Source organism: Acyrthosiphon pisum, chromosome A3 (genome assembly GCF_005508785.2).
Source record: "Acyrthosiphon pisum isolate AL4f chromosome A3, pea_aphid_22Mar2018_4r6ur, whole genome shotgun sequence".
NCBI lineage: Eukaryota > Metazoa > Arthropoda > Insecta > Hemiptera > Aphididae > Acyrthosiphon > Acyrthosiphon pisum.
The window spans coordinates 25,434,336-25,447,380 of record NC_042496.1 but is presented as its reverse complement, the minus strand read 5'-3'; the positions used below and the strand labels follow the sequence as shown (position 1 = coordinate 25,447,380).

Here is a 13,045-nt window from a genome sequence, read left to right as displayed (position 1 = left end):
CCAAAAATCAGTAATAAATAATTTGCATTGCTTATTATTAATTATGGGTAGTAGGTACCTATAGTTAACTGAAACTACCTAATACTAACCTTATTACTAACAAGTAGTAAATAATAATTTAGTATACATAGATAAGTTTGAATACGACTCACTTGATAATTTCGTTGTTGCACAAAGTTTTCATAAATGAGGTTGCAACTGCTGGATCAATTCCTCTTTCACCTATGGTTTCCCTCAAAAACGGCACATTCAGGTCGATCACTCTGGGCTGATGGTCGTGGTAGTACCCTAGACGAATTCTGTTGTCGTTCAAATTTGCACTAACAGTTGCAGTGGCAGGGCAGTACTGGTTCCGTTGCTTCTGCCGTTCGCATACTAAATACCTGTAAAATATAAAAACATTATTTATGATTAGCCATAATTTTATTATCATTACCCAAATAGGTAGGTTATTATATTGGATAAACTATTAAACATACACGCGTTGTCCACGAGTTTCTCGTTTGTAATACTTGAATCCCAAGTTGTCAACATATATCCTCGATCGGTTATGAACCCCAGGAATCAATCTGTATGTTTCCGACACTCTGACAATTGGTTCCTCTTCCTCTTCCTCTTCTTCGTCCAATTCTTCTACTTCTTCTTCTCTACCAATTCCTCTACTTCTTCTTCACGCAGTATATGATCATCTTCATATACAACTGGCAGGAAGTAGTCATGGTCAACCAAATACTTCCTCGTTGTCCATTATTATTAATATATAACTAGAATCAGAACACCAAAAAAAAAAAAAAAAAAAAAAGAGTAGTTATGTTATAGTAGGTAAGAAATTTAAAACGAAATTAATAAGTAAAAACAAAACAACAAAAACGTTTTAACAATAAAGTGCGAAAGCACGAGCTGGGTTTTTGGTATGAACTATGTTCAAAGTTTTAATCGCAGGTAAATCGTAGGTAAATCGCAAGTGAATCGCAGGTGTATCGCAGGCAAATTGCAAATAGACAGATCTATATAAAAAATTGAAAATTTTATCAATATCACAGATATCATAAAATATCTAATTAATATAATAATTTTTTTGGTTACATTTACATAATATTACATTCGTTATATGAACGATTTATAACATAATACATAAATAAGTATTCACTTTACATAATATTATACTGAAGTTGTTTCAGTTCAAAACATACATAATTTAGGTAATCAACATAAGATTAATTACTAATATTATTTTTGATGTTTTCCACAATAAATTAATTTTGCATAAGTTTAAAGTTATTTGACAGAACATCAAAAAATAGGCAATATTGTAGATCCTCCTTAACAGGCCAAAAAATGAATTCCTATCATCATATTTAGTGTAAGTTTTGCTCTATAGTCGTCCTACAATAAACCCATTTTTTTGCACAATTAGTAGCATTGAACAACACATCAAATATCCATTAAAATATGTTTAACCGTGTAATACAACAGTTATGGTTAAGTTCAGTATTTCAGGAGTGTCATCAAAACAGCCATCGCCAGCCAATGACTATAACAAAAAGGTCCATGGTTTTTAATGCATGAAATTTATTTGGAAGATTTTTGAGAGCAGCATTCTGTGTTTGAAAATCTGCAATTATGAAAAATTTAAATAATTTGTACCTTGTTACAATCAATTTGGATAATTCTGTCGAAGGAACGAATACCCAAAACTCTAGTATTTAACTTCAATATTGACATTAAAAAAACTGACATAATCATTAATTGTACACATAATACTTAATATAGTTATATTAATATTTAATAATTTGTAATTATCAGTGGCATGTTTATGTCTTTCCATAGATTGTTTAAAGACGCCAACATTTTAACATGTCAATAACATAATAATTGCAGTTGGTTTATTTTGTAAATTAAAATCAACAAATAATATTTTAACATTGAATTGAAATATTTGTTTGATTTCATAAATTTGTTTTTAAATAAAACTAGTGAGATATAATATGCAAGAGTATATTAAGCATTTTATACTGCTTTATAAAATTATTTCACTTTTATAACATAACTCCGCACCCCAAAAGTAAAATTTTAAATACGTACGTCACTGCGAAAGCACGAGCTGGGTTTCCGGTATATGAACTATGTTCTAAGTTTTCAGAACGACAATAATGCGTAAACGGTAAACAATAGTAAGCACAGTAAGCACAGTAGGTAAGCAGTAGGCACTAGGCAGTAGTTAACGAATAACCATGACAAAATAGATCAAAATAGAATCTATTTTGTCATGCGAATAACGAGAGTCGGACGAGTCGGTACGGCGAAGTTCAAGCGTTCAAGGGCTGTCAATCCGTTCATCCGCTCATATTTTGGGTATCGAAATGGTGGGAGTTGGCTGGTTCCTGGGTGCCGGGTGGTAGGAATGGGAAACTGGGAAAACCTCCGGCAAAAACCGTTACAAAACACAACAAAAGCATTAAGCAATAAGGCGGGAACAAATACATATTTTAATATGTATTTTTTCAAGGCGGTACATTTAGGAATACTAAATTCTGAATTGAAAATTTGAACTTATTTGATGTTGGCTAGGTCGGGTTATCATTCTTTTTTTTTTTTTTTTTTTCTTCGCCATGAAATTTCGGGAAAAGTACCCCCATCCCGACATTGTCACATTGATACAAATAACACGATAGAACACTAGGACAGTTAGTTATTACTTATTACTATAACTATATACAGTTTTTAAAAAATATGGGTAATGGGTATAGAGTAATATTATACCTAAAGAAAATGGTTGACTAAAAATTGTAGATAATGGGTATAAAATAGTTAAGTACCTATATAGTATAATGTATGTTATAATAGTAACATATTATGTTCCTTTTAGAACATGATTCATAAGGCCATTTTTAGAATAATTTATAATAGGTATAGCATGATCCATTAATCCCAAATCCTAATCAAATTTATATTTTTCAATTTCATATCTATTAATTGCAGTTATAAATATAGTATTCAAAATACGAATTTTTTTCTAAATAGTAAATTGTGTCAATATTAACAAAAAAATCATTAAATACATCACAAATATTTTTTTTTATTCTTAATTTCAATAATTCTATTTATATATTTTTTTGTCATAATATACATGATTATTATTAGTTTTTACCTACTTGTTTGGTATATCGGTATATTATTCTCAGAATATGATTACTTAATAAAATTTAAAAATCCTGCAGATTATTTGGATTTTACTGATTGTTTTGAAAAATATTTACAGCTCAGGCTATAAAATGTTAACATTATACTTATAATTTAGTTGGTATTTATTAAACTTTTAAGTAATTTATAAAATATTTTTCTGAAACATGTCCATGTACTTTATAACACGCATTGTGACTAATATTAGGTGATGCACCGTGATATTATTATAGATAATTGGCTCATTTTTTGGTATTATTATATATCTGCTACAGGGTCTAGGGCCAACAATTTATTGTTTTCATTCTATCGTTCTATCATTTGGACGAGATACTTATAATTATACGTACGTTTTTTATCATTCGGTTGATATGTCTTGCAACGTCCAGTAATTAAAATAAGTCCTGCGGACTGTTTGTTTAGGCGGTATTGCAATACCATGGTTTCATTACGCGTACGCCGTACGAATGTGCGTGCCGCTACGTGTAGGTATTACACGCGAGCGCCACAGAAACACACAAGCACACCTTATTGTATACATTATTATGTACTTCGCGGAAATGGCTTGTCGATAAACTCGTAAATACTAGCCATGTGTGTACCTACCGAACACACCTTTTCGAAAGCGTTCGCGCCTAGAATATAATGTATTATAAGTACGTATAATGTATATATATGTTATAATACTGGCCAATATAATATTGTACCTATATACTTGTTTTTGCCTCGTCATAATATTATACGCACGCGTACAGCGTTTTCAAAAAATAAACACGAACTAAATATAATATTTTTACATTTCTACTGCACTTTAACCGGATCCGTCCCGGATTGACGCGACAACGACGATTGGGGACACACGCGCCTATAATAATATTATATTCGCAGCGATGACATATCCCATATAGATTTTCGAAACCATTCAAACCGTATGGTACGCTATAGAATCAGAGAGAGAGGTTGTTTAGAAAACAGTATCATTTTACAATATTTTTAATGAATTATTATAAATTATATTAAATATGAATCTTAAAGTTATTGAAAAAATTCGCAGTTAGACAATTAATAATGTTTTAAATAAATTTAATTCCTAGGTTATACATGCAAGTACACAACTTTTTTAAAGAACTCCTTTTATTAGTAAAACTAATTATAAATGTGTACAAAAATATATCATTGTCAATTCAATTATTCCATTGTTTATCTGAGAAACTATAACTAATTTTAAAAATTCTGAAGAACGATAATTTGAAGTCACTCTGTATAGGCAACATGTTATACATATACGTTGGTAATTTGGTATATTAATATATTATTATAATATTAAAATAATTTAATATAATCAGTAATCACTAACCAGTATGATATTATATTGCCATATTGGCATGTGAAATTATTTGTATTTAAGTATCTAACTATAATACTTGAGTGTATAAGCATATTAAAGGTACTACACAAAGTGATAATTAGCTAGGTACTTATTTATTATTAGTTATAACTTATAAGTTATAATCTATATTAATCTAGTGAAATAGGTATTTTCTTAGAATTATATTATTATAATAGGTAATATATTATTTTCATTTTAGATTCTGAGCAGAGCGATGAATGTACTGGTCTTAGGAAGATGTATGTTTTCATTTTCATTTTTTTTTCATTTTTTCATAATTTTTTTTATTTGTGTGTGTTATCGCCTTTTAGGATAGTAAAATGCTTAGATTTACTTTTGTTTGGGAAAAAAAAAGAAATATTAAGGAAAACGAGAATTTTTACTCAAATTCGGTTTTCAAAAAAATCGATTTTTGTTTTTGGTGTAACTCAAAAACAAATTACTGTATATACATTAACATTATATACGAAATGTTGACTATATGTTTATTTTAGGATTTTCTACACCTTGATTTATATGTAAATACTATTGTATGTTGAACTATTGTCTCGGTTTGCTCAAATTATTCACCTCGTGTAATAATCTACAATATTTATTATACTATTATTAATATTAGTATATCACTGATCGCTGTTAACATAATCACTTTATACAAAGTTTTGGATAGTAAACAATTTTTATTAATTTATTTTCAACTAGCTATTGCTATGGTTTCAACTAGCTATGGTTGGTCATAGAATTATTAAGTCATATACTATATAATTAAACAAAAATTAAATAAAAATTAATCACCACTATAATGATTACAAAAATATGTAGTAGTTTGTGTGTAGTACGGTAGTATAGGTACAACACTTGTATAATAGTTGAATGTATTATCTGTTAATTTCAAATAATATGACTATATCTAAAGGCTATAGTTAATAATGTGGAAATAAAATTATTACAATTTAAAAATATATAATTCAAAATTAACGTAGGGAGTTTAAAACGAAATTATATAATTATTATTCCGGTAGTATATTGTTATAAATTATAATAGATTATTTCATAAAAATAAAAATATACTTTTGTAATGACTATTAATTTTAATAGGTGTATTGTGTATATTAATAATATTATTTACTAACGGAAAATTAAATTTTCTTTGGAATATTTCGCAATTGCATACGTTATATTATAGTAGTGGCAAAGAAATCGTTTTGAGTGGGGGGGGGGGGGGGGGGAGGGCGATCATTTTAAGCTCGAATTTATAGTAAATTACAATACATTTTTTTTAGAAGCATTAAGCTTGAATAATATTTTTCTGATTGCGTTCTATGTAATTATACTAGTTAGTAATTAAAATATTGATCAAGTGTTGACAATTTAAGCTACGGTTATATACATAATTACATAAACAATTATCACTGAACTTATTATTTCTCAAATTAACTGAAAAAATCTAAATAATAACAATGTAGATTAATCTAGTTAAGTTATTTAGATAATTCATGAACTAGTTAAGTTTAAAATCTTGATACGATTACAAACTTTGTAAAATGTGTATGGAATATGGATTCACTAAAAGTTATACACGTTATAAGTAATACGGATAGTACCAGCTTGATACATTTTCACTAATTTTACAATTCTTATTTCTTCAAAACTTCAAGGACCACTATTTATAGTGTTGACATGTAAATATTTATTCCTAGTAAATTATTTGACGAGTTGAAATACATTATAGGGGTTTCACATCCTTTTACACTATGCTTTTAGATACCTATACAATAGGTAAACATTTTTTTTATATTTCCTCCTCCATAAAATAATAACCTCCCAGGTTACGCTTTTACTCTTACGTACTGTAAGCCTTCATAAAAATAAGTTAATTTATCATGGAGTCATCCGTCTTTACTCAATTTCAGTACTTACCAGCAATTTCGTTAAGAGGATTTCAGATAATTATAATAATTTACACTCTCATACTCCCATCAATAACTTACATACAAATTAAAATACAAAAATAGTCTGTGTAGCAAGTAGTAATGTTCTCACTTAAAGTTTGATAATAGGTGAATTCACTGTAATATTAAGAGTAACAACACAGGGTTGCTTCTGCTAAACATAAATTTGTTATGTGAATTGTGGGTCTCAGAGAGAAAACAAATGGTGCGCTGATATTCTCGTAAACTTATAATGTATATCATACACTAATATAATATAGATAATAGATATAATGTATAAATAGTAGAGTACTATTCTATATATATTTCACACCACTGGTGTACTACACCAGACGTTGAAAACAGAGCTCATGAGGGACATCTCACTATAAAAGTACCAATGTCCAATTACATAATACCTAAACAACGTCGATATAAATAATATTAATTGAATTGAATTTGTTTGGTCACAAAATGTATTATGTATTTATGTAGATAGGTCCTAGCCACTAGGTAGTGTTTTACGTTGGTACTTTTAAATTTAGGTAAGAACATTTGTAAAGAAATACAGCGTACGGATCGAATAGTATTGAATTTTAGCTATAAATTAAATAATCTCAAAGCTATCGTTAATAATTGCTAATTGGTAAGGTGGTTCTAGTTACCTACGTTTAATCATTCAGACCAACACGACCAAGTCAAAAGAAAAGTTGACCAACTAGTATTCTGCCCAGCCTTGAATCAAAAACTAATTGTTTTTTTTTTTTTTTGCACTTAAATCGACAGAGTATAGGTATCTATCTGTACACCTGTATACGCATGCTGCATAAGCCATTGGTCAAGGTGACTGGACAATGTCATGCCATAAGCACATCATAGGTACATATAATATTATGCTTAAAACTGTTATTTGTTTCCCATTGTAGTATAATATAATTTGTATGTATAAAAATCGTAATGTTATCGATTAAAAAATGTCAATAAATTTAATTTCTTCGAAACAATTTGTCAACAAAAAAATTATGATCTGATTATTGAATATTATTACAACATTACAGTCTACAATAATTATAATTGCATTACACTCGTTTAATTTTATCTTTTAATTTTAAACTGTAGATAAGTAGATATAGTTCGCGCGTCATTTAATTTAGATTCCTATAGTATTTCCCCCGCCACACATAAAAATATGATATAGGTACCAATTATTTTATAATTATTTATTATTTCGATTAGTTGTCCGAATGTTGTCCTGCGGTTATCTAAATATTATATATTTTTAAGGCCACATATTTTGTTCATACATATTATTATATCTAATGATTAAACGATTTTTATAGTAATACTATGCACGCTCGAGTTTCACACACAGTTCAGTAAATATTTTAGAAGCGTTGATTATTTATGTTTTTAAACTTTTATCCTTTACAACACTTTTGCTGAAAATCATAAAAAAACCATTTCAACCGTTGTCACCGTCACAAGTCATCTAACAAGTGCGTTTTATATTTTAATCGTCCCGAGAATACTTTATAATAAATTAAAATACTGTTTATTAATATTTAAGTACCTATATATTATACATTATAATACGTTAATACCTAGGTATATTATATTAGTGTTATTATTATATTGTAATGGGACTATGTGAGTATGGGCATAGAATTATTACTTATTAATTATTAATTATTATTCTGTGGCATGGGACCATCGTAGGTTTTCTGCGGAGTAGGTATATCAAAAACAAATGGACGCAATCTACTCCTGCCGTTATCATTTCTTATCATTAGTTATCAACAATAACAAGTTCTTAAAATGTTTATGTTTCAGACGTTTCAGTTTCAAACTTTCAAAAATTCCTGCCCGAAACTCGTCTCTTGTAAACCGATCGACTGGATTTTCATTGCGTCGGTCATTGATGCAATTGCTGCTGTCCAAGTCAATAATATTTACTGTCATCGATAAGTTCAGATTGTCGTCCGGAAAGTATTTCAAAATGAGTGCTGTGAGTTTTACCGTAGGACGCAAAAATTGTTCCACGGCGGGCGTGGACGTATCTAAAATGTGTGCCGCACACCGAGCCATCGATAAGCATGTTAAAGTAATATTATGTCATTTAGATCACCTGACATGTGGTCAATTTTCATTACTATTCTTTTACTGTTGTTTGTGATTTATCATCAGGACGGCATGATACTGGGCATTGGTAGCGGCTCGACGATTGTGTACGGTGTTCAACGATTGGGTAACCTTTATATTATTTGAGAAATATATATTCTTGTAGTGTAACTAGCTATATTTTCATCTTTAGCACAAAGAACGAAAGACGAGAATTTATCTGTTGTTTGTGTGCCAACGTCGTATCAGGCACGTCAGCTGATTATCGATTACAAACTAACATTGGGAAACTTAGACACACATCCTAAAGTAAGTAAAAAATCATGATATTACTAACTAATAATACAATCAAAATGTTTAAATTTGTATGGTCAATCAGATAGATTGTACAATTGATGGAGCAGATGAGATTGAAAAGGGCACTTTGACATGCATAAAAGGAGGAGGAGGGTGTTTGACACAAGAAAAAATTGTAGCATCGTGTTCTGAAAAATTGATAATTGTTGCCGATGGAGCGTAAGCATAGTTATTTTAATAAAAATTTTGTTTTATTTTTTATTTATTTTTTATGTTTGCAATTGATGTTAAGTAAAGAGGTGGACCATTTGGGTCAAAAATGGAAGAAAGGTATACCTATTGAGGTAATACCTATGTCATGTAAACCGATTCAGCAAAAAATTGAAGGAAAATATGGAGGTGAAGCCATTTTGAGGATGTCTGCTGATAAAGCAGTAAGTTAAACATAATAAATACAGTCAATATTATAATACAGTGATTCCCAAATTTTTAGCCGGTAGTGCCCTTTAATTGGTCTTAATTTATCGTTGTTGCCCTCATGTGAATACCACAAAGAACATGATAAAAATGAACACTAGTTCTCATTATTAACCAATTTAAATAATTGTATTAAACATATTATAAACAAACTACAAAATTATAGTTGAAAATAAACTGAACAAATATTACAAAATAGAGAAACTGCTTTAAAAGTTAAAAATGAATGTGAAAAACTAACGAGATTTTTGTGGCTGCTTATTTTTTGAAAGTCTGGCATCTGGTTCAATTTTTGACAACTGGATACGGAGGCCAGGTTCTACATTAAGATGGTTTCGGTATTTAGTTTTAGTAAGGCACTATAAAACATGGGTATGCTACGCCGCCATTTTGCGACTCAATTATTAATATCAACAATGATAAAATAAACGCGGGCAATTTCATATTCACATTTCACATATAATTATACCTATCATCATTGAATATTCATTTCACGTTATTTTTCTTAGGCCATCGTTCTGTTCCTTTTCTAATTTCTGTGTGGTATTGACTATTGTGTGGTTTATTATTTGTATGTGCAGCTTTGAGATAAATATATTATTCACTTACATTATTCCAAATATAGTTATTATGGGAGCATGTACTGCTCCAAATTGTAGTAATTCTCGGAAAAACAAAATTAAATTGTTCCGTTTTCCTCGATAAAAAACCAGGAGGGACAAATGGGTTCAAAATTGTAGGCGAGATAAGTGGACACCAACAACTCATTCAGAACTATGTGAAGTAATTATGTCTAAAATATAAATATTGAGTAGTTATTTATAATAAATAGGTAATAAATAACAATGTAACAATTAATTTTCATAAATGTTAAAATTAATAATATAATATAACAAAGTAGGTATATAACATAGTAGTTAATTATATTTAGTAATTTATTCCTATGCTACGTACGGACCCCTCTACTCCGCCCCTACACATAGTCATAATACACAGCATCGATGTCCTGTGGTAACACGTAAATAGCTAGATGATGTCACTGCTGTACATAAAACCTTGGGGGAGCAATACTATAAACGTTAGCAACAGTCTCAGCGTCTGCCAACGGCCAGATGACAAACCCGAACCGGTAAGATATCTGTGAGACCTCCTCGGAGCGCAATAGATTCTACGAATCAGATATTGGCACTATGACAAGACGGCTGCGGGTATACTTGGTCATTTTACGACACCCCGCACCGACCAAAGGCACATCTCGTAGAAGGCCCCCTGGACTGTGAACACCAACAACGTAGTCCGCCAGGGATCTGGTAAGAGAGGGGATAGGACTATATAGGAGCCCTGGGAGTAGCTAGTATTCAGACGTGATTTCACAAACCGTACGTACACATCCCTGTACTTCTTCATTCTTAATTATCATATATTTTTGTATTACGACTTAGATTATTTTCGTTGACGACGTATTACGGGGCTTAGAGAATATTCGAGCAATCGCTTATTTTCTAAGACACGGGTTTTTCTTCGTCAATTTGAATAATCTAATAGTGTTTAAATTCAACTTGTGTATCATATTTTACAATTTTAAATAAATAATACATCAACCACACACTGTTGATCATTTTGACGCTACTACCATCATCCCATCCTGTCACCATCTCCTGTAAGTCGGGTGCACGCAACACCTAATATAGTATAGTATAGTTAATTATATTTAGTTAGATATCTACCTAATAACAATTTATAATCATTATAGTTATATATTTTTGAATTTAGATCCACTTTGAAAAAAGTCAGTTTGAGTTGCATACAAAGCACATACCATTAAAATAATTAAAAAAAGTATTTTAGTATTTAATATTAAAAAAAAGTAATTGAATACTTTTACTCAAATATTTTACAACACTGCTAAGTGCTAATTACTTATTAAAATCCACCTTATCATAATAAGTAATTTTCTCTTCACTATTATTGTCTTTAAGAACATCAATTGCTTCATTTAATATATTTAATTTTTTAAGAAGTTGTCCATTTTCTTGTCGTAGAGTAAGAAGAAGCTCTTTTTTTCTCTCCATATTTAAGTCATTATAGTAAACAAATGCTCCATCTGCATCATCAGTTTGAATATTATTCATCTGAAAAATATTCGTTAATACAAAGATGTTACCATAAAAGGCATATTTTATTTCTAATGCAACATTTTGTAACATACTTTGTTCATTATAATTCTGTCTTCAGTTAGAGAAGTAGTGAATTAAACTATGTAAGTTGACTAGCTGTAAATGCAAATTAAATGTGTATTTTAGTTAGGTAATGAGAGTATTTACCAATATTTTAAAAAAATAGTTTATAAAGTAAACACATTTTTAGTTATAAGTGTCGATAATCATAATGTAATTGAATATCTACTTACATAATACTTGAAGTCACGGCAAATATTTCTCATAATTTGGTAGATTGCTACTTGCTATTTACCTAGTTTTTGTGAGTATAATATTTAGAGTTTCATTTAATAACTATCTAGAAGTATAAAGTATTTAAATTTTAAACAGAAAACTTCAATAAAAACAATTAATACGTAAGATTAATACGCAGTACGCACAATAAATAATAAATATGAGTAAATGATAAGTGATAAACTGATAAATGAGTCGCAAAATGGCGGCGTAGCATACCTATGTTCTATAGTGCCCTACTCTGAACAATCGTCATCAAAATGAATAATAAGTTTTTTTAAAAAAAGTAAAGTACATGAATTTAATCTTATACACAGTGTTATCAAAAATTATGTTTTTTCACAATTAAAAATCAATAAAATATATATATATTAAGTATTAATAAAAAAAAATAAATTATTATTAATTTCGTCCTGTATTTTTTTTTTTTTTTAATATGGTCACCCTAATTTACATAGCACAAAAAAATATAATTGTTCAGCAGTTTTGACAAGAATACAACTAATGTATTTCCCCGAATATGTAATAACAGAATGTTCACTGACTAAATGGAGGCTTAAAAAACAGGTACTATAAGTTTTTTAAATTGGAATTTTCCATTAAATGTGGTATAAATAATGGAGTTGAATCTGAAAATAAATTATTAAAACATTTTAATTTTTTTATTAATTTTAGATACTTGATTGCTTAAAAAAGGATATTGAGATGGGAAAACAAGTTGTTACGAAAAATAAATATCTAATTTGTGTTTCCTTACCGTCAGTACACAACCACGTAATAGAAACTTCTCTTTTAAATCTTCCAATAGATAAATCTGTTTATAACGAAATATCAAGGTTGGTAAATAATGGATTTTCAAATGTAAAAATCGTTCAGTCAATGTTGAAAGATTTTGTTGAACGTTCACATTCAAAACCATCAATTTTGTCACGAGCATTTTACCCTGATGAACGAACAATCAGGAATTTTATTATAAAATTCACATATCAAAAACATCAAAGCAAAATTGATCAAAATGCTCTTCAAATTAAAATTGAACAATGGAAAATATCCGAACCAAAAGATAATTTTTATTTTCGGCCATTTAGTGAAGAGGATGGAATTATAGAGCAATTACTTTTTTGTCAACAAACGGAATGGCAAAGATACTTACTTAATCGATATGGTAATGTATGTTTTCTTGACGCAACATACAAAAC

At 29.3% G+C, this 13,045-nt stretch overlaps 2 protein-coding genes across 2 annotated transcripts in view; one reads left to right on the top strand and one right to left on the bottom strand.

Moving 5' to 3' along the window:
- Positions 1-136: 136 nt before the first annotated feature.
- On the bottom strand, positions 137-2,647 carry LOC115034446. Its single transcript, XM_029491474.1, has 3 exons — positions 2,634-2,647; positions 480-668; positions 137-383 (listed from the first exon to the last, which is right to left on the bottom strand). The coding sequence occupies exons 1-3, from the start codon at positions 2,645-2,647 to the stop codon at positions 149-151; spliced, it is 438 nt and encodes a 145-aa protein (XP_029347334.1). The 3' UTR covers positions 137-148.
- Positions 2,648-7,740: 5,093 nt separating this feature from the next.
- Positions 7,741-13,045, top strand: part of LOC100169008 (ribose-5-phosphate isomerase-like) — a 12,167-nt gene continuing 6,862 nt past the window's right edge. Inside the window, 6 exon segments of the mRNA NM_001246040.2 lie at positions 7,741-7,997; positions 8,332-8,602; positions 8,686-8,746; positions 8,813-8,928; positions 8,999-9,135; positions 9,209-9,350. Of these exon segments, the coding sequence (NP_001232969.1) occupies positions 8,420-8,602; positions 8,686-8,746; positions 8,813-8,928; positions 8,999-9,135; positions 9,209-9,350 (639 nt within the window). The 5' untranslated portion in view covers positions 7,741-7,997; positions 8,332-8,419.

What these genes read in the sequence shown, in the direction of transcription:
- LOC115034446 (XM_029491474.1), bottom strand. An exon ending in GAAACTCGTGGACAACGCGT is followed by an intron (nt 384 to 479) that starts GTATGTTTAATA and finishes TATATTTTACAG; the next exon opens with GTATTTAGTATGCGAACGGC.